The 22,367-nt window shown below is 39.5% G+C and overlaps 1 protein-coding gene across 1 annotated transcript in view; it reads right to left on the minus strand.

Annotated features, from left to right (window-relative positions):
* Positions 1 to 22,367, minus strand: part of ACE (angiotensin I converting enzyme) — an 806,509-nt gene that overhangs the window by 37,612 nt on the left and 746,530 nt on the right. Inside the window, exon 24 of the mRNA XM_044055209.1 lies at positions 13,808 to 13,983. Coding sequence (XP_043911144.1) covers positions 13,808 to 13,983 — 176 coding nt within the window. The remainder of the gene's footprint in view (positions 1 to 13,807; positions 13,984 to 22,367) is intronic.

The following is a 22,367-nucleotide window of genomic DNA, read 5'->3' on the forward strand; positions in this document are numbered from 1 at the left end:
TCATCCAGGACCTTGTGGGGATTCCCACACTCGACTACTAACTACTCCACTAGTACGATCCTCATCCAGGACCTTGTGGGGATTCCCACACTCGACTACTAACTCCTCCACTAGTATGATCCTCATCCAGGACCTTGTGGGGATTCCTACACTCGACTACTAACTACTCCACTAGTACGATCCTCATCCAGGACCTTGTGGGGATTCCCACACTCGACTACTAACTACTCCACTAGTACGATCCTCATCCAGGACCTTGTGGGGATTCCCACACTCGACTACTAACTCCTCCACTAGTACGATCCTCATCCAGGACCTTGTGAGGATTCCCACACTCGAATACTAACTACTCCAATAGTATGATCCTCATCCAGGACCTTGTGGGGATTCCCACACTCGACTACTAACTACTCCACTAGTATGATCCTCATCCAGGACCTTGTGGGGATTCCCACACTCGACTACTAACTCCTCCACTAGTACGATCCTCATCCAGGACCTTGTGAGGATTCCCACACTCGACTACTAACTACTCCACTAGTACGATCCTCATCCAGGACCTTGTGAGGATTCCCACACTCGACTACTAACTCCTCCACTAGTACGATCCTCATCCAGGACCTTGTGGGGATTCCCACACTCGACTACTAACTACTCCACTAGTACGATCCTCATCCAGACATCCAGGGGGATTCCCCACACTCGACACTAACTACTCCACTAGTACGATCCTCATCCAGGACCTTGTGAGGATTCCCACACTCGACTACTAACTCCTCCACTAGTACGATCCTCATCCAGGACCTTGTGGGGATTCCCACACTCGACTACTAACTCCTCCACTAGTACGATCCTCATCCAGGACCTTGTGGGGATTCCCACACTCGACTACTAACTCCTCCACTAGTACGATCCTCATCCAGGACCTTGTGGGGATTCCCACACTCGACTACTAACTACTCCACTAGTACGATCCTCATCCAGGACCTTGTGGGGATTCCCACACTCGACTACTAACTACTCCACTAGTACGATCCTCATCCAGGACCTTGTGGGGATTCCCACACTCGACTACTAACTACTCCACTAGTACGATCCTCATCCAGGACCTTGTGAGGATTCCCACACTCGACTACTAACTCCTCCACTAGTACGATCCTCATCCAGGACCTTGTGGGGATTCCCACACTCGACTACTAACTACTCCACTAGTACGATCCTCATCCAGGACCTTGTGGGGATTCCCACACTCGACTACTAACTACTCCACTAGTACGATCCTCATCCAGGACCTTGTGGGGATTCCCACACTCGACTACTAACTCCTCCACTAGTATGATCCTCATCCAGGACCTTGTGGGGATTCCCACACTCGACTGAAACTTCCCAATGATCCTCATCCAGGACCTTGTGGGGATTCCCACACTCGACTGAAACTTCCCAATGATCCTCATCCAGGACCTTGTGGGGATTCCCACACTCGACTGAAACTTCCCAATGATCCTCATCCAGGACCTTGTGGGGATTCCCACACTCGACTGAAACTTCCCAATGATCCTCATCCAGGACCTTGTGGGGATTCCCACACTCGACTGAAACTTCCCAATGATCCTCATCCAGGACCTTGTGGGGATTCCCACACTCGACTGAAACTTCCCAATGATCCTCATCCAGGACCTTGTGGGGATTCCCACACTCGACTGAAACTTCCCATTAGAAACAACTTCATAAAAGGGGGAGTTCTACTCCTGATCAAGAACTACTGTTTCAACACCTACACTGCGCATGCATGTGAATCCAGCTATATGGATCTACACGTACATTAACATTGACCTAAAAATGTCACAACGTGAATGCTGGCACCCATCTGCACATGCTCTGAGGTTACTGCTCAGAGAACACCATATTACCATGTTTTCACAGGGGGACAAGCCTCCAGCCACTTGCACCACCTCAGGCTCATTCACCATCAATGAAGTAATATTTCCCATACTAAAAGCCAGTTTTCATTGCCGGGGTTCAGAATTCCTGAATTTGTCCCACTTACATCTGACAGCCACACAGCACTGCAGCCAACTTCCACACTTTATCTTGCAGGAAATGGCAAATTTTTTCTAAGCCTGGCTGGGTTATGGGGATAGTCCATCCACACGGTACTCAGTACTAGTTAGAATTAACTCTACTGGAACATTGATATGTTCTGATAACCATATGCAAGACAAGATCCTCTTATACTGCCTTTGGGCTGTATTGAGGGGATTTTTGTGGACTTTTTTTATATATTTCCTCAAAGCAAGCATGTTTACAAAAGGAGTACTCATTAGGCGTACAAGGTTCTGCACATCATAGGTTTAGTATACATAGGAGGTCACAAGTCCCTCCTCCATCATGATGTGGTGTGTGTGGGGGGGGGTGAGGAGGGGTAACTTATAATGATGTTAAAATACAGGAATGGTTGGCTGGGTTGGAGCCGACATTTACTGATGTTGTTATGTTAGGTATTAACGTCATTATATAGCTGGGGAGAAGTAGGCATTATAAATGCAAATAGCTAACGTGCATAATGAGAAACTCATTCCCTAAGAAGAATCTGTGGAACTCCCTTGATCCCTCAAAAACAATCAACCATAGCTCCTCCTGAATGTCCAAAATGGATGCCTGCAAAGCTTCATTGGACATGCTGCGCACTAGATCCTCGTCAGCCTCCAACCTGGTCTCTGCAGAGAAATCCAACAACACAGCTAGGTGAGCCTCCAGGTTTGTAACAACCTTGGGAAAAACACCCTGCAGAGGCTGGACAATGGAAGATTCCAGTCTTACCTTTTTCACCTTCTTCTTCCCTGATGGCTGACCCTCGGGGCGGGAACTTCTTTCCATTGTATCTTTAGCAAGAAGCTTAAGATTCTGGTTCTCAAGATACAATAAAAGATAAGAAAGGCTACTATGAAGGGTTTTCAGGATGAATGCCTGCCAAATCGAACAAGATGTGTGGTCGTGAGAAGTTCCTAGGCAGAAAGGCACTTATCATGGCAGTCTTTAAGGGGAATCTGTCTCCCACACTGACAGTTATCCTTCTGGGATGACATTAACCCCAAAAGTGATGAATACTGCAGCAGTGAATGTAAGGACATCTCTGGTTATACTTTCCACAGACAGGGGGAGGCTGGGAGTAATATCACAGCACTGACCATTATGGAGGGAAGTACGTCGTACTGAAGAAGGAGATAGTAGTATCCTCCTAGAATAACAGTTATTTTGTAGCAGCCTTAGACATGTGGGCTACCATGATAATAAAAGTACTTTTCTATAATTCAGACTAGAAAGAGTTGTTTTGAATAAGTTATTATTTGTTAACCATCATAAAAGGTTGGATATTGAGATGTTATGAATAAGCAGATGTTGATATAATATATTGTATTGTATTTAGAAGGATTTTGGTAATACATCTATATCTATATCTATATAAAATTCTCTGACTCTTGCTCTCTCTCATAAGGGTTGGGTGTTGGTGTAATGGTTAAGGTGCTTACTTCATAGACAAGAGGGACAGGGATTGATTCCAGCTTAGAAAAAATGGCTAGGCTTAGCATGGCTCACAAGGGCAGCTAGCCTAGTACTTACGAATATAGAGATATACATATATGCATACATACATGCACATTAACATTGACTCAATAACATGAAAACACAGATGTTGACACCCATCTGCACAGGTTCCAAGGTTACCCCTAGGAAAACACTATATTGAAACAAATTATTTTTACAGAGGGGCAAGCCTCCATACCTCCTGCTAATTATATATTCTAACTCCAAGATTGCATGATCCCTGTGAAGGGGCATATTTCCCTTCCCCAGGATCACCCTTTATTGCAAAACTATAAATAAGGTGCTGTCGCCTTTAAGAATGTCAATAACATAACTTCGCTCATTTAAACAGCCCATAAACAGCTGTGTGTGAACCAGGAAGTTGGCAAGTACATATTGACAAATGCAAGCCAATATTGACAATTTTGGGATTGTAAACCATAATTAGGATACTTGTGGTGAAGTAAGTAGCTTTCTACTACTCAATACACTTTGTGTATTATTACTGCACTTTTGGATATGTTTACCTTATCATGTCACTTTGCATTTTGGTTATCACTATCGGGTGCTTTTGATTCACATAATGCATATGAACTGAACAGCACGGAAGTCCTATGTAAAAACAGATTGTACCCAACATACTCATTGCACCAGGAAGGTACGTGTGGAATACATTAAAAATAAAAAACAATAGCAATATACTGCATTTAAAATGTGTTCATATGGTTTCCACTGCTCGTTCACATCTCCAGGGGCTCATAGGATCACAATAATATTGAAATTCGACATTAACATCAAAATCATGCATTCAACATTTCCTTGTCGATCATATGTCCTAATTAATATGCATGTGGTTGATTAAATGCGTCGGACATATGAACATTCTTTCTTTTCACTATTGTTTATTTGATAGTAAACCATACATCACACACACACACACACACACACACACACACACACACACACACACACACACACACACACATCTCCTTCTTCTTCTTCTTTCAGCTTTTCCCAGTTAGGGGTCGCCACACTGGCTCACCTGTCCATTCATGATTGGCAGTGGAGTTTTACGGTGTTGACTTGCCAGGCCGGTGCCCAACCTTCCACAGAAGGCACACGCACTCACAGTGCTTTTTGCCAGGTGTTACATAACAGAGCCATCACTTATGGGTTGTACTGAATGCTGTAGCAAACAATCAATAATGTCATATTGCAACTGTGCTGCATGGCTTGCAATGGCCACTGGTGGCTAACAATACAAGGATAGGATATGACCCATCTCACTGTGGATGGCATGTGTCCCATGTATTTTATAGAGCACATCGTGCCCTATCAGTTATCTAGGTTCATCCACTCACAGGCAACTGGCCAGGTTTCATGTGGAGCACAGTTTTATCTTTGCAGTTCACTACCTTGCCTGTTATGCTCTGAGCTAATGATGAGCAATTTTAAGAGGTTGCTCTAAAGTTCTTTTTTGTATAAAGATTACATTTTAACTTATGTGTTTTGAGGTGCACAATCCAGCCTTCTCAAAGCTGGTTGTATGTTTTATTTGTTTTATAATTACTGCATATTTTTTTATTATTTTCACTGAATATTTGTTGGTTAAAATTTGCCTGTTAGATAATTTCTATAAGGTTTGATATATTTTATAACAATTTTGTATTGCTGCTGTAATCCTAGGTTTACTCTTACCAAAAATCTGGCTAACTGTTTGAAAGGGATTATACAGAATTTCGTCTTCTCACTAAAGAGAACTAGGATCTAAAGTACAGTTATTGGTTTATAAACAGCAGAGGTATGCTGTAAAGAATGAGTTTTTGGCATTACCATGGAAAGATGTTTTATTGGAATCAATTCCAAAAAAATACATCAATCCCCAATCCATCCAAAAATTAAAAACAAAACAAAATACTAAATTGTTTTTGCAGAGGGCACCCCAGCTCCTCCACCCCCTTATACTTCCCTTCCCATCACATAATATGCTAACTCTGAGGCAGAGCCACATTGCTGCAAAGAGAAACATCACTGACACATTGTTCCACTATATCAGTAAGAGCAGAAACAACAACAGCAAGAAAATACAACAGACTTAAAACAGCATTTTGCTATATTGGCAAAGCCCAGCTGCATCCCGCACACCTCAACATACCTCCACATACACTAACTGGCCTTGTCTCGGACCAAGAGGTTAAATCTTCAGCATGATGTTGCTACACACATGGTGTGCTTGGGCGATGGATGTGGAGGAAGGTGACTTTAATTACTGCTCTATTTCACTGGTTTAAAATTGAGCATACATCTCTATATCTATCTATATTGTTGCAGTTAACTTGGTCGAATCACTTTTGTGCTGCTCATATTAACTGCTTTCAGTTTTGAGTGAAAGAATGTCTGGACAAACTCTGTTTTGAGAGAGTTACAGCTGATCGACAAAGGTAAGTAGCAGTTCCAGGAGCTTGTGTACTAGTGCCTGTGTTTTAGGGTTAGGGTAATGGTTAGGTAAGGAGATAGATTCAGTTTGTATGCCTATGTGAATGATTTAGTATTAGGGTTATGTGAGGGGATCAATTTAGTGTATGTGTGAATGTGATTGTTATGGGATGGGCATTGTATTTGTGCTTGTTTGTGTGTATGTAGTGCTGACTGTCTGACATGTCTTGTGTAGTGGTAGTGTTGTGGAAAGGGCTTTTTATTATATGCTGCACATTAGGGTTAGGGGCAGGGGCAGGTATAGGATTTGAAATACAAGAAAATCGGCTGTGTCAGCGTACAGGGTGTATATCCAAAGTAGCATTTATTGCATAAATTACACAAGCGCTTTCACCCTAACTTAATTGTAGGGCTTTTTCAAGTGTTAAAACAGTATCACTGTCTGTTAGCCATCTTTAAATACCTGAGTTCAAAAAAAGGCGCCAAAAAATATATGTTAAATTTAAAGTGAAAGCACACATTTAAAATCACAGAATGTAATCATTCAAAACATTAATGTCCACTTATTCCACTGAAAGTACAAAAAAAATACTTAAAAATACTTAAAAATATATATGTGTAGTATAAAGGTTTAAAAACAAACAACCTATAAATACCATAAGTAAAATAATCTTTTTGAAATATATCCACTAAAAGAAATGAATTTCACCAATAATACCATTATAAAACTTCTGCTTTTTTGATTAAATATAAATAGAAAAATATATATTCTTTAAGCCCCTGGGATTGGGCGGCATTCAATCTTATTTGCCAGTAGGTCTCAGTCTCCCCTTTGGGATCTATTGGGACTTGTTCACATTATTTGTATTTCCTTTCCTAATGTTATACAAATGTTCATAAAGAAACCTGGACAGTCTCTACACAGGGCTAAATATACAATACCTGTAGTGTAACAGTTACCCTTCTTGAAATAAATCCTACTATTACCATAATTTTTTAAGGTAAAGTTAGGTTCACCACCCACTTTGTGCACTATATCCTTATTGTGTCTTAACATCTTCCAGTTCCTTTGAACTAGGGCCTTAACATCCTTAGCAGTGTTACTATGTTTAAGTACAAAAGACCTTTTAAAAACTTTTTACCTAAAAAAATTAAACTATTTCCATAATTTTTTTAGGTAAAATGTTTTTAAAAGGTCTTGAACCTAACTTTGTTTTTAAAACAGGAACGAATTTAAAAAAAGTTTTTGAAAGTAGTACTTATAGGAATACATACTACCCAGATAAAGGAACAAATAGATGTGGTAGGTGTGGATATTGTAGGTACATTTTGGAAGAACTGGCTATTACCTTAAAAAATTATGGTAATAGTAGGATTTATTTCAAGGAGGGTAACTGTTACACTACAGGTATTGTATATTTAGCCCTGTGTAGAGACTGTCCAGGTTTCTACGTAGGGAAATCAGAGAGGGCGTTGAATAAATGCATTTATGAACATTTGTATAACATTAGGAAAGGAAATACAAATAATGCATTAAGTAAGCACCTACAAAATGAGCCTGAGCATACAGGCTTCCGATTTGGAATTCTTGAACAAGTCCCAATAGATCCCAAAGGGGGAGACTGAGAGAATTGTTTATGCTGTAGGGAGACCTACTGGCAAATAAGATTGAATATCGCTTATATTTCTATTAAGCCTTATTTAATCAAAAAAGCAGAAGTTTTATAATGGTATTATTGGTGAAATTCAGTTCTTTTAGTGGATATATTTCAAAAAGATTATTTTACTTATGGCATTTATAGGTTGTGTTTAAACCTTTATACTACACATATATTTTTTAAGTATTTTTAAGTATTGTTTTTGTACTTTCAGTGGAATAAGTGGACATTAATGTGTTTTATTTTTGAATGATTACATTCCGTGATTTTAAATTTGTGCTTTCACTTTAAATTTAACATGTCTTCTTTGGAGCCTTTTTTTTTAACTCAGGTATTTAAAGATGACTAACAGACAGTGATACTGTTTTAACACTTGAAAAAGCCCTACAATTAAGTTAGGGTGAAAGCGCTTGTGTAATTTATGCAATAAATACTACTTTGGATATACACCCTGTACGCTGACACAGCCGATTTTCTTGGATTTTGGTTTAGACTTTACAGTTTGTTTTTCCACTCATTTTATTCTAGGTATAGGATTTGAGTTAGCACACATTACTAAGATGGCTGCACATTAGGATTAGGGGCAGGGGCAGGTATAGGATTTGAGTTAGCACACATTACTAAGATGGCTGCACATTAGGGTTAGGGGCAGGGGCAGGTATAGGATTTGAGTTACACACATTACTAAGATGGAGCAGGGAGGCTAGATATCATGTAAACCTCAACTTCCTCATGACTCTCACCAACATAAGATGACTACCAAAAGGGAATTACTAAATGAACAGTTCTAAGTACAAATTCTTAACAGTTTTCTAAAATACTTATACTTTGCTAAAGCTTGCTTGATGAGCAAAAGTCTTATTCCTTTAAACTCTACAGCTCCAACAAACATCTGTATAAGTGAACTGTAGTGCTCAGTGCAATACAATAGTACACGAGGCTCTCTGACTACAGCTGTAAGTGTTTGAATACAGGAGATGCTGCTTCATTAGTATTTAGATCAGAAAGGGGCAGACATTCTCTTCAGCATTAACATTTGCAAAGTATTTAAAGGCTTCATTTCAACCCCATTCAACTGCTTGCATTTTTAAATATACCAGAAAGGGAAATTTCATTTTCATACAGTTCCATTTCACTATTTTGAGTTTGCATATGTAGAGAAGTAATGGATGCACTTCTCTTAGCATTATGTATTATGTCTGTACCTCCCCTCCCCACACCAACCAGTACAGACTGACAGAGATCAGCCTCATCAAAGTGATGGTTGCCAGTACTCCTGAATGGTCAGCTAATAAAGGACCTTAAAAGGGACAGTCCTTGAAGACAGCTCAAGTGTACAAGGAGATGTCTATGAAGCATAGCCAGATAGAGTATGATAGTCAAGCTGAATTTCGCTACCCTGGTCACTACATCACTATTTTTGTAACAAGCAGGTTTGTTGTCAAAACACTAGTGATTCACATTTGTATGCAGTCACTAATGTACAATCACATGGCTTTCCCCCCAAAAGGATACATTTCCTGTATACCATGGACTTATCCTTCCCCCATTAAAGCATGGCCACAGAGTCAGTATATAAAAGTAGCAGGGATATGAGCATACAGTGATCCACATTACAGGGTACAGTGAGACTTTCCCCAAAATACATTCTTCAGTGATTTTTTACTCCTGGATGATGTTTGCTTTTTGGACCTTTCGCATATTTATGGGTTCAGTGGACGTTTTTCTACCTGATTGTTTAGATTCTTCTGTGCCTTAAAATACTGTCTCTCATAACTAATGTTTGAGTCACTTTATCTGGGGAGCACCCACAAAAGTTTAATAACATTTTGCAATGTGACTTCTGAAGCGGCAAGCTCTGGGGATCAGGTGACTCCTGTAAGATTTTTCTCTGACGTCTGCCTAGGGTGTTCATGGCAGTCACTTAGATTATGCATGGCTCAAAGAACCTCTCTACAGGAGGTATCCTTAAGTGCGTATGCAACAAAACTAGATTCCTTCTCATCATTAACATTATGGAAGCAGACCAGCCAAACCTCTAATGCAACTTATGTTGAATGTCTCCCTCCTCCATTTCAGTCAGGGTTTGGTCAACCCTCTTTGTTTTGTCTTTTCTTTTTATTATGCAGCTGATGAAGAAGAGGGCTCAATGCAGTTCTTCTTTCTCTGTGCATTTTTCAGTTTTTTTTACAGACTGAACTGATGTTATGAGAGTGATGTCTTTGTTATGTTGAATGCCACAGTACCTACAGTACCATCATCTGTTCGATCCTTAGTAACTACCACAATACATACAGTAACATCATCATCTGTTCCATTACTGATAGTTACCATAGTACCTACAGTAACATTATCTATTCCATCATTGATAGTTACCACAGTACCTATAGTAACACCATCTGCTCCATCATTGACAGTTACCACACTATTTATAGTAAGGACATCTATTCGATCATTAGTAGTTATCATAGTACCTAGAGTAACATCATCTGTTCTATCTTTGGTAGATGCCATAGTACCTATAGTAATGTCATCTGTTCCAGCATCGCTAGTTATCTAATGTGATCTGTTCAATCACTGATAGTTACTATAGTATCTACAGTAATTTCATCTATTTTGCCACTGGCAGTTACCATAGTATCTGTAGTAACATCTGTTCCATCACCGGCAGTTACCATAGTACTTATAGCAACATCTTCTGCTTTATCAGTGGTAGTTACCACAGTATGTACAGTATCATCATCTGTCCATCACTGATAATTACCATAACACCTATAGTAACATCGTATGTTCCATCAGTGATAGTTACCATAGTGCCTATAGTAACATCATATGTTCCATCAGTGATAGTTATCATAGTACTTATAGTAACATCTTCTACTTCATCAGTGATAGTTACCACAGTATGTACAGTAACATAATTTGTTCCATCACTGATAATTACCATAGTACCTATAGTAACATCATATGTTCCATCAGTGATAGTTACCATAGTACCTATAGTAACATTATATGTTCCATCACTGATAATTACCATAGTACCTATAGTAACATCATATGTTCCATCACTGATAATTACCATAGTACCTATAGTAACATCATATGTTCCATCAGTGATAGTTACCATAGTGCCTACAGTAACATCATATGTTCCATCAGTGATAGTTACCGTAGTACCTATAGTAACATCTTCTGCTTCATCACTGGTAGTTACCGCAGTATGTATAGTAACATCATATGTTCCATCAGTGATAGTTACCATAGTGCCTACAGTAACATCATATGTTCCATCAGTGATAGTTACCATAGTACCTATAGTAACATCTTCTGCTTTATCACTGGTAGTTACTGCAGTATGTATATTAACATCATATGTTCCATCAGTGATAGTTACCATAGTACCTATAGTAACATTATATGTTCCATCACTGATAATTACCATAGTACCTATAGTAACATCATATGTTCCATCACTGATAATTACCATAGTACCTATAGTAACATCATATGTTCCATCAGTGATAGCTACCATAGTACCTATAGTAACATCTTCTGCTTCATCACTGGTAGTTACCACAGTATGTATAGTAACATCATATGTTCCATCAGTGATAGTTACCATAGTGCCTATAGTAACATCATATGTTCTTTCAGTGATAGTTACCGTAGTACCTATACTAACATCTTCTGCTTCATCACTGGTAGTTACCTCAGTATGTATAGTAACATCATATGTTCCATCAGTGATAGTTACCATAGTGCCTACAGTAACATCATATGTTCCATCAGTGATAGTTACCATAGTGCCTACAGTACCATCATATGTTCCCATCAGTGATAGTTACCATAGTACCTATAGTAACATGTTCTGCTTCATCACTGGTAGTTACTGCAGTATGTATAGTAACATCATATGTTCCATCAGTGATAGTTACCATAGTGCCTACAGTAACATCATATGTTCCATCAGTGATAGTTACCATAGTGCCTATAGTAACATCATATGTTCTTTCAGTGATAGTTACCGTAGTACCTATACTAACATCTTCTGCTTCATCACTGGTAGTTACCGCAGTATGTATAGTAACATCATATGTTCCATCAGTGATAGTTACCATAGTGCCTATAGTAACATCATATGTTCCATCAGTGATAGTTACCATTGTACCTATAGTAACATCTTCTGCTTCATCACTGGTAGTTACCGCAGTATGTATAGTAACATCATATGTTCCATCAGTGATAGTTACCATAGTGCCTACAGTAACATCATATGTTCCATCAGTGATAGTTACCATAGTGCCTATAGTAACATCATATGTTCTTGTACCTATACTAACATCTTCTGCTTCATCAGTGATAGTTACCATAGTGCCTACAGTAACATCATATGTTCCATCAGTGATAGTTACCATAGTACCTATAGTAACATGTTCTGCTTCATCACTGGTAGTTACTGCAGTATGTACAGTAACATCATCTGTTCCATCACTGGCCATGTTTAACACTGAATGATGACGATAGGGAGTCAAAGTTGGTGAGTGCATTATAAGCAAAACAATCACTGGAACAAACAGTGATGCCACCTTTAAAGCAGAAAAAAATAATCAGCATTGAACCATTTTTGAGCTGGCTAATACTGTCATGCCCAAGTGATCAGGTTATGGCTTGACAGCATAGCTACTTGCTGTATAGAAAACAGTGTCTGTGAATGGGTAAAAACATGTTAAAAGTGTTAGAATGGTAGATACATGCCAAAAGACAGTTTTGGAGTGTAAAGCTACTTTTGTGCATATACAATAAACTGAAAATACTGTATTCCATGCTGAAAATATTCTATCTCCAAGCTAAAAATATTTTGCTACATCTTCAAAATTAACCTCATGTCCTCCTATCATCTTTTGAACAATTAACTCAGCTTCAGGGGTTCTTCTTCTCTGGCATTGTTGGCTAATCCTACAGCGGTTGACATATTGCTGTGTTATTATAAACATATGAATGTGAGACAGTTTTGGCAGCTAATTCTGACCTGTGTTTCTTTGGGTTGCAACTGTGCCCTGACTAGAAATGGGAGAGGAACTTATATGTGACATTGATCCTACAGTGATGATGTCATGCATAACACTGATCATACAGTTATGACTTCACGTATGGCATTGATTATACAGTTACAATCTCTCATGTGGCATTGACCATGTAGCTATGATCATAACCAATCATTATTATTTGATTTTTGTAACCTTCACTCTGCCCAGCAATACGATTTCAGGTGGAAGTGAGGGAGGCAGCAGGGGTGGTGTAGTCATAGTTTGAGCATATAAGCCATGTTGACGTTTGTAAATACTATGCATGGAGTGTAGGGGATTAAGGGTAGGATAAAGACAGTCGATCCTCCAGTACCATTAGGATGACAGCATATCAAAGCATTCTTATCTCCTCCTATCTGTCCTGCTTTGGAGACTGAGGTGGGACATTGTGACTGATAGATGGTGGGGAGGGTCAACAAAATAAAAACTGTGAAAATAAGCTATTACCCTGTCAACTACATCTGTGCTTTATGTGCCTCATGGTAAGTACCTCCATTTTTATTCCTGCTGTTACTGTCACTGCTAACGTTACTCTCTGTGTTTCACACTAATGTAACCATCACTACAGTGTTTATTAAGCAGATTCACAACAACATCTGCACTGCTTTAAACTTACGTGTCCTGGTGCTGACTGCAACTACTAGTTTTCATTGAAAAGTTGGTAGCTACTGTATCCAAAACTGGGAAAACAGTTCATAGCTAAAAGGCTGTCGTTATTGACCCCTATACCATCTGACTATGATACAGAAAAAAAGATTTATTTTTCAGCCCTAAGGGGCTGTTAGTCAATGACTCCCATTTTTGCTTTAGAATTGCTATAACTACAGCTTCTGTCTTCTTTACATTCAAGATCACTACATTTGTGTCACTCATTGTGAACATTTTTGCTGCAGTTTATGTAATAATTGCAGGCAATGATGTTTTTACTATGTTGCGCAGTTACCAGGTCACACTTTTATTGTCTCACTGATACACTACTGAGTGATCACACTTTTGCTGCCACATAGGTTCAGTGCTACCTTCTCACAAGCATTCACTAACCTGGCATCCAGTCGTAGTCGGGCCAGCCAAGTGTCTCCTCCTTGTTTTGTTTCTGCAGCCACTCAGTCAATGGCTGGAAATATTTGAGCAGAGCCTGTGCTGACATGTTTGGCTGTCCTGTGATCAATGCCATAGCATCAGGCCATGGTTTGCTGAAGCCCAGTTTCATAGCATCCCTAGAAGAAGCATTAAGTTTCAGTTATTTTGTGTATCACACACTTTTAGTCAGGTTAGAGGTAGCAAGTCATGAATCATTACATTATGACATTACAGAAGAAAACACAAAAATAATAAACAGTGACCACAAAGGACACTCCTCTGATGATGTGTAGTTAGCATAAATGTAATTCTCTTTGCTACATTTAATGCTGAATTCAAACATGCACAAAACAATTTGCAATTAAATGTTTCCTGAATCAGACTATCCTTTTATTTGTTTATCTATCTGCCTATCGCTCTATCAGCATTTGTTAAATGGGTACGTAAGCTAGTCCAAAGAGCCTTCCAGACATGATCCTCATGAAAATGCAAGGACTTTGACAAAAGACAGCTACATTGTTTGAAGCATGCAAAATAAACAAGGTGCAAAACTAACTATATAAAAATTAAGCTTATATAATCACTATGACAGAAATGGCATGCAAAACTAAATACATGCCCATTCATACATACAGCAGGTTTTGTTATAAAGGGAGTGTCTATAGGATTGCCCCTGGCTCTGAGGCATGGAGGAATAGTATCATAACCCATGTAACCCAATGCTGATTAATGGCTTAGGCACTGGAAAAGGTGGACAGACAAGGATAGCAATGAGGAGTGACCTATGTTACTTTTCTCATGGGGAGGAGTAAAACAATAGTTCTAGGCAGTGATTGCTCCCATGCAAGTGAGCAAGTAAACGTTTACATGTTCACAACAGTCTTACAACTGGGGGGCTCACTATTCCAAACACATGTGATTAAGTGTGGAATATGCTCTCCTTCAGATGGACAGCCTAATACACTTACATTTTAAGTCACTCATGTGTCAGGCTCCTTTAAAACAGTGGTTCTAACTTCCATTTCCACAGATAAGCTGATATTTACAGAGTGAACATGCTAAACAAATCCTATGAGTACATCAGCTCAGTCTGCATCATTAAAGTAAAATAGCCTTGTAGCAAAAAACAGTTAACAATAAGAACAGTGTCTTCTTAAAAAAATTCTTCTAGTGAGTTACACTGTGGAGCTGTAAAGTAGTGGCACCTTGTGCTACATGGTATTTCATCAGGAAGTATTACCATGACCTGTATAGCACAGTATAGACATAAGTCAGTTCACCAGTGCAAATAAGCTCTGAGGTCCTTAGTTTAACAATGTATGTCATGAGAATCATCACCTGACATAAGAAAGGATATGAGTGCCAGATGAGAAGAATCTCAAACATGTTGCTATGATAACCACTTAAAAGTCTGATTACTTTGGCAATAGTGTTCTGCTGAAGCTTATTTATTTATTTATTTGTTTAGTGATTTAGGTATCAGTTTATTGAGTTTCGTAACCACGTAAACCTACAACTGTGTTTAATTTACATTTGTTAACTGGGTAAATGACTTGGTCATTTGATCCTTTTCAGACATGGCCTGAGCCAAATAGCATGGACATACATTATGATACATAGATTAACAATTTAGATGTAACATTTTCAAAATAAAAAAATAAGAAATAGTAGAAATAAGGGTATATAATAGGGTAAACAAATAAGTCAGCAATAAGTAGTAGTAATAAAGTACAGACATAAAATAGATGGTAACAAAGGGGATGTACATTTTTAAGATAATTCAAATGCATGAAAAATTCACAACTATGCTTAAGTTTACTTTATAATCATTATATATACAGCATATAAATGATATGGAATTAAATTGCAGCACTGGCTTATTATGTACTGTGATAGCACAGAGAGTGTAGTTGCAGCACAAGGGTCACTTTTCAGGGCTGCCCAGGAACCTCATTAAATTATTTTCTCTGAATCACAAATGGAGACTGAGGAAAGCAAATTCAGGCCTATAGATGAGGTTGAGTGTGGCAGCTCATAGCCCAGTCCTCTGTGATAGACTGCAGATAGGTTTTCTTTTCAATTAGATTACAGTAAAGGGCTTATTAAAGTTATTACATAACATGGAATATGTGGCCTAATTATGGATTCTTAGTCCATCAGGATTATTCCTCCTTCCATTCTTCTTCCCAGCAGCGTGAATTCTTAACTAATAGTAAAACCTGGGGAGATGTGTTTGCATTTTATGTCTTCATTTTATGGCAAGGGCATTGACTGAGTAGTGGTTTCAGTCTGTCATTTGTGCCTTAATTGTTTATTTGAAACAGAGAATGAAAAATACGAATGACATTGGGTACCTTTTCTAGCAGTAACAGCCTGGGGTAGTGGGCACATAAATTACCTATCAGCATGAAGATTAAATAGAAAGACCACTGCATCACAGCTCCAGATTCTGCAGCTCAGCCCTGACTTCCAGTCACTGTCTGTGTGAGCCCCGCATGATGTCTCCATTTGTATTATGTCTGGGTACTAAAGTTCCTTCCCAAAAACACACTTGTTGACTGTCTACATTAGACCATCTAAACATTTATATGTTAGCCTTACCACTGTGGCCCAGGTCATGGCTGAAAAAGGTCTGTAGACTAGCCTATGTACCTAGTTAATACATAATAAAATAAATAAAATGAAAACTAGGAGAAAGAAGTGCAGAAAATGAAACCACTCACTATATATAGGTTCATTGATGATAATTAGGCTTAATGCTGGAGATCCATTACAAATCTTAGCCATATCACTCTTTTAGTGATAAGAACAGACTAGCTCACACACATAGCAGATCATCAGCGTTAATGCCAGGCATGAATTTATGGTTACCCATCCAGGCGTCGAGGTTTGCTTTAACATTTTCCGGTAGGTACTCTGCTTGATGTACAGAATGAATCTATTCCAAAGGTGGGTGATGTTTTTGTTAAGAAAACTTTTATGCCAGATGATATTTCTGGTCATACACTGGAGCTTTATATTCTTGGAGTAGATATTAGTTAAACTATTTGATCTACAAAGGTGATGTAGGTTTAAATGTAAGCAGTCCTTCACAGCATGAAACACAAAGCAAAGAGTATCTTTCAGCAGCTTGTAAGAGACAGGGTAGAGATACAGTGATTTCAGCCTCTTAGCCTCTAAGGGTGGCTCAAACCAGAATGTTTTCTAATTAGGTATATTTTGGTCCCTTTAAGTTATACAAGGTGCCTAGAGAGGAACATCCAAAGGTTGCATTGTATCTGATGATGGAGGAATGAATAGGAACAAGGAAGTCATTGGACCTGGAAGAGATGCAACAATAGATCAGCTGTTTGAGGCAGAAGCGCTTTCTGACCACACTTGTGGCATTGGAGCTTGCTGCATTGTGGGTACCCAGGTCTCTAATAACAGGCTCTATGTTAGGAGAGCACTAATGATATGATAACAGGGAGGGGTACGAGTCTTACTAAAGGCAACTATGCTACACTTCTTTGAATTTTAAGGTGACCCATGATTAGCACATCAGATGTCTGTCTCATCTAGACCTCCATGGAAAGTTTGGTGTCGTGCAGTAAGCAGGCAGCAGCACCCACTTTGCAGTTGTCCAAATACAATGGTATTTGGCTTGATGGGTGAATACCTGAATTGATTTAGGTAATCAGTATGCTCTACAGGGGGCATGAAAGGGGAACTATAGTTAGCAATGATGCAGTATGCAGTCTTTTGATCTATACTAGAATTTATAAAAGTTCTAGATTAGCATAATGCAATATCTGAAATAAGGCAAGAGTTCTGCAATAAATATGGATAGTTCCTGGCAGCTTCAAAGGGTCCTAAGTGCATGGTAGGCAAAATACTCTGGTAAGGATGATGTGCTATTGCTGTTCTGTAACAAAAAAAGTCTCAGTGGTGTAGGCCATGATTGGCAAAGCTGTTGGCCATCTCGTCCCAAACCAACACACACAGGGTCACTCTAGAAAAATACCAGTGAAAAAGACAACTACTGTAACCAAAAGAGTACTGCTTAGCACTACTGGTTTATACTACTTAGACACAAGGGTGATATGATCAACTGCATCTTGTTGCATCTCCTTTATGCAAGGTTATTCACTTCCATGTGGGTGAAAAAGAAGACTATACTAATATTTAGGAGAGTGAAAGGTTGAGTGCCTTTGGAATATCACTGAATCTTAATGCTGTAGTGGCAACCAACAGTAAATCTCTCTTTATCAGGTATGCAACGTGCTGGGTCAGTAATTGCTATGGTGAAATCACTTATAACTGGAACTTTAGAGTTATAATCAGGCTCATGTGACCTTATATGTTCATAGGTTTATACAAGTTAATGGCCACCAGGTTCTTTACAAGGCTAGTCATGCAACCCAACCTAGATTTGTCCCGGGGTTCCTTGGATGTCTATGTGGTGGGGAATGTTAGTAAATGGGTAGCTAAGTGTTATGGGGAGGTATGCTAGTTGGGGAGTCATTTACTTACTGTCAACCTCTCTCCATCAGAGACATGGGTGCCAAACTGCGGATGAATTTTCGATTTCCCATTCAATGATGAAGGTTTCTTTTGAATAAGTTCATGGAAGAACTCTGCTTCACATAGATGGAAGAAAGCCTTTGAGACACATATAGGTACCACCATTCACCTGCCACATAACCTGGTTTGAGGCTGCAGTTGAAAAGTGTCACAAGTGATCCTGCTAGGTCATGTTTTAAGCTATTTAGGAGGCAACCAGAGATACTGTCAGGGCCCATTGAAGTAGTGTATTTGGCCTTAATGAGTGCCTCCAGTATCAGCTCCCTGTTGATAGTTGGGGGATATGCTAAAAAGGATTTCACAGGGGTAGTGGGGGAGTAGGGCTCATGTTAGAGCTAAATCTATCAGCCCATGAATTTGCTATGTCACCCTGGTCAGTGAAGGTTGTGCCACTTGACACTAGTTCTGCACACTGCTCACTATTACCTTTAAGGTTCCTGACCTAGCTGAATAAGGCCTTGTGATTGTCCTTAGCCTGGGAGGCTATCCTGACCTCATAACTGGCCTTGTTGGACTTTATTAGACCTCTCAGTTTCTTGTTTATTTAAATAAGAGCGGCCTTAACTCTATAAGGATTGTCCTTTCTGATTCAGGACATGATTTATTTTCTTTTGTTATATAGCCTGTTATGGTAAGGATTCCATGAGTATGGTTTGTTTTTAATGCTGGATCTGGGCTTAATTCTGGTAGGTACAGGAGCCTCAATGCACCCATTTACGTTTGTACAGGGTTTCTGTAAATAATTATGCAAAGGTAGCTGTGTTCTTAGGGTTTGGGGAAGCTGTGAATTTTGATAAGCTGTTGCTTAACAGGATGTGATTTGCTTTAGTAAAGTTCCTAACTGTTACAGGTTTAATTGGGTTTTCTGGGTTGCCTTTTATTTAATGTTAGCTTTGTTATCCAGTTTCACCAATGAGGACATGACATGGGGTGCAGCACTCTCTCATGAGGGTCAGCACAATGTCCAATGTGTTTGATCCTCTGGTTGGAGAGCTCTAGGGTGTTTGTGTTGATAAAGTCCAAGAAACATTGAGCCTTTATGTCAGAGGCAGTGCACATTTCCCAGTCTATAAAATTTCCCTTGAATGGGGTATTTGGGTGGAATGTAAGTTAATCTAGTAGGTCCTGGTAAGAGTTGCGAGCTATGTGAGTCATACAGGGTGATCAGTAGCTGGCCAGGATATGGTAGGGAGCCTTGTCTATAAAGATTTGGACATGGATGAACTCCAAGGCATCAGTTTTACAGGGGTCACCTGTGTGGTGTCTAGGGTGAGTTATTTGTCAAATAGTGCTGTGATCTTGGTGCAGTATGACACTACCTAGCTGCCCTAAGCTTAGCTCTATTCAAACTCTTTCTGTGTTAGGGGTTAAAGTTCTAAGAACTAGCTATATATGTTTGCTACTATACAGAGTACTGCTAACTGCCAAGGAGTGGTGAACAGCAGACAGAAAAAAGCTGAAATCTAACTTCCGTATCCTCTGGCCAATAAATTACTGCACTTTATGGTCCATGGAGTGCCGCTCAACTCAGAGAGACCAGGTAAACAACTTCTGCCATGAGATGGATGATCCTTCAACTTCTTAATTTAAAAGCACAGCAAACTTAGCTTTCAAGTACAGATTAACCCCCAAATAAGATCCCTAAAAAGTCCACTGGCTGATAAAGAAATCTCACTTTAAGTAGGGTTACCACCTGTCCCACTTTGCGAGGGACAGTCCCTCTTTGGGCAGTTGTGTCCTGCAAAGAAATCGAAAAAATGGCAAATGTCCTGAGATTTTAGGACAAACATATTTCCTATATTTTATGTAATAGTTGCATAAAACAGTTATTCTGAATCTGAAACACCTAAATGTTATAAGAAACAGAACAAGCAACTAAAATGCTACAAAATAAGCTTTTATTTGGGCAAAAAAGTGAAGTTCTGTCCTTTGTACTGGCTGTGAGTATGTTTTGCCCTGCAAAATCTGTCGTTTGTACCAAAAATGTCCCACTTTTGGCATTTGAAAAGGTGGCAACCCTAACTTTAAGCCTCCCTGTGTGTTTTCTAAATTGTACTGACCAGGCTACATTACTATTGCCATTAGAATAGCAGTCCCTGTCTTCTTAATGTAAAAACACACTTTGTTAGTCAAAACTGAAAAGGTACCAGAAACAAGTTGAACAACTAGATGAATTGCAAGGCAATTCAAAGCAGACAAGCCAGCAATGAGGAACACACATACTCTAAGATAATTTCAAAATATACTAACAGTCTAAGGGGTGGGCCTTCCCAGTGTCTTCTGTCAGTAACCAGTAAGATGAGCAGAAGAGATAAGAGTGGGAGGAGCTTCTAGGGCCAGGTATATAGAAGATGAGACTGGGAGAAGCTTGCAAGGCAAGATATACAGTAGGGGCAGGCAGCTCAATAGCTTCCAGGTTTAAAAGCAAAACAGAAATAGGAAGGGTGGAAGGGAACCAAACTCAGAAAAACACCTAGGCTAGCACAGAAACCAAAAAGCAATGCAGACTATAAAAATGCCTTAAATGAATAGCTTTAACATCACATAAATTGCAAACAACATACAAAACTGATTTAAGTGATAAGATAAGTGCAGTTTACGAATGTGGTAAGATAAGTGCAATTATAAATGTGATTTAAATGTATTTCTCTGGATGAGTGTTACCTAGTAGCTCATTCCTTGTACAACAAAGGTTGAAATCATATCTGGAAAGGCTACAGTTTCTGGCTTGTAGTGCTGCAAGATTGTGTTTCATGTAGCTACTCTGTACCCAGGTGAAAAACAGGCTGGATAGTGAAGTCTCACCCTCCTTTCTCTACTCTTGTGTGTTACACAGGTATGTGCCATTGTCCATCCCTCAAGAGAATGCAATAGTGAGCTATGCAGCAGTCTTTTAATTACAGCACAAAAGATCACGCTTACACATGACTGTGCCATACAGAGGAGCAGCCACAGCAACAGCCCACAAGAAAAGCAGGGAGAGATATACTGACTGATCATTTCTCACCAGAAGCATTGAGCTGCAACAGGCTGCAGAGTTCACCTCAGATGTCGTAGTCTGAACCCCAATACCTCAGATGTCGTAGTCTGAACCCCAATACCTCAGATGTCGTAGTCTGAACCCCAATAACTTGATAATAGAATTTCTTCCTACTTTCCATTGTGTCTATTACAAATGTTTAGGTAAGAATTGGTGAGCCCAGAGCTGCTCCTGTGGTGTAGAGGGATAAAGCCCTAATTAAGGCCCACCCAACCTGGGTTTGATTAGGTGCTATGGTGACTGATGGAACAGCAGGGAAAGATGGGTGTGCCCATCCTGGTGGGGGGGGGGGGTACTGGTGATGTTTCCTAAGGGGAGCTGCACTGGGACATAACAAGTGAGCGTAGGGGGCAAGGAAAGAGAACAGTGGGTAGGGCATGTAAAATAACCCCCACCAGATGAATGTACAGATGACAGAGTGCCTAGGCCTCCCTTAAGATTCATGTCTGTCCCTAGCAATATTGGAGCAAGTCTGGGAAGGGAGAAGGATGCTGGTAGACCCACTGTCAGACATGGGGCACTGGGAGACAGGCCAGTGTAAATGAGGTCTGAGAGGACCAAAAAAAGGAAAAAACAACTGATGAATCTTCAGTCTCAGTTTTAGTGTTTTTTTGGTTCCATGTTATGAGTACAAGAAGATATTTGAAAATAAAATCAACCCTGTTTTGTTTATTACGCTCTAATTTTTTTAAAACTTAAGCAACAGAACCATCACACAGTTATGAACAGGGCTAATGGAAAGCATGGCTGTGTGGATCTGCAAAGTGTCAGCCTACAGAGTGTTGTAAGAATAATGGATGCATGCTTATATATGAGGCATAGCTGGGGTGGGGTGATGGGGCAGCCACCCTGAACACAAAGTGTTAGGCGTGTGATCGTCAGATGACGATCAGTTTTCAGTACCTTAATGAATTATTG

The sequence above is a fragment of the Protopterus annectens genome, chromosome 13.part0, assembly GCF_019279795.1.
Source record: "Protopterus annectens isolate FY-2018-M chromosome 13.part0, PAN1.0, whole genome shotgun sequence".
NCBI lineage: Eukaryota > Metazoa > Chordata > Ceratodontiformes > Protopteridae > Protopterus > Protopterus annectens.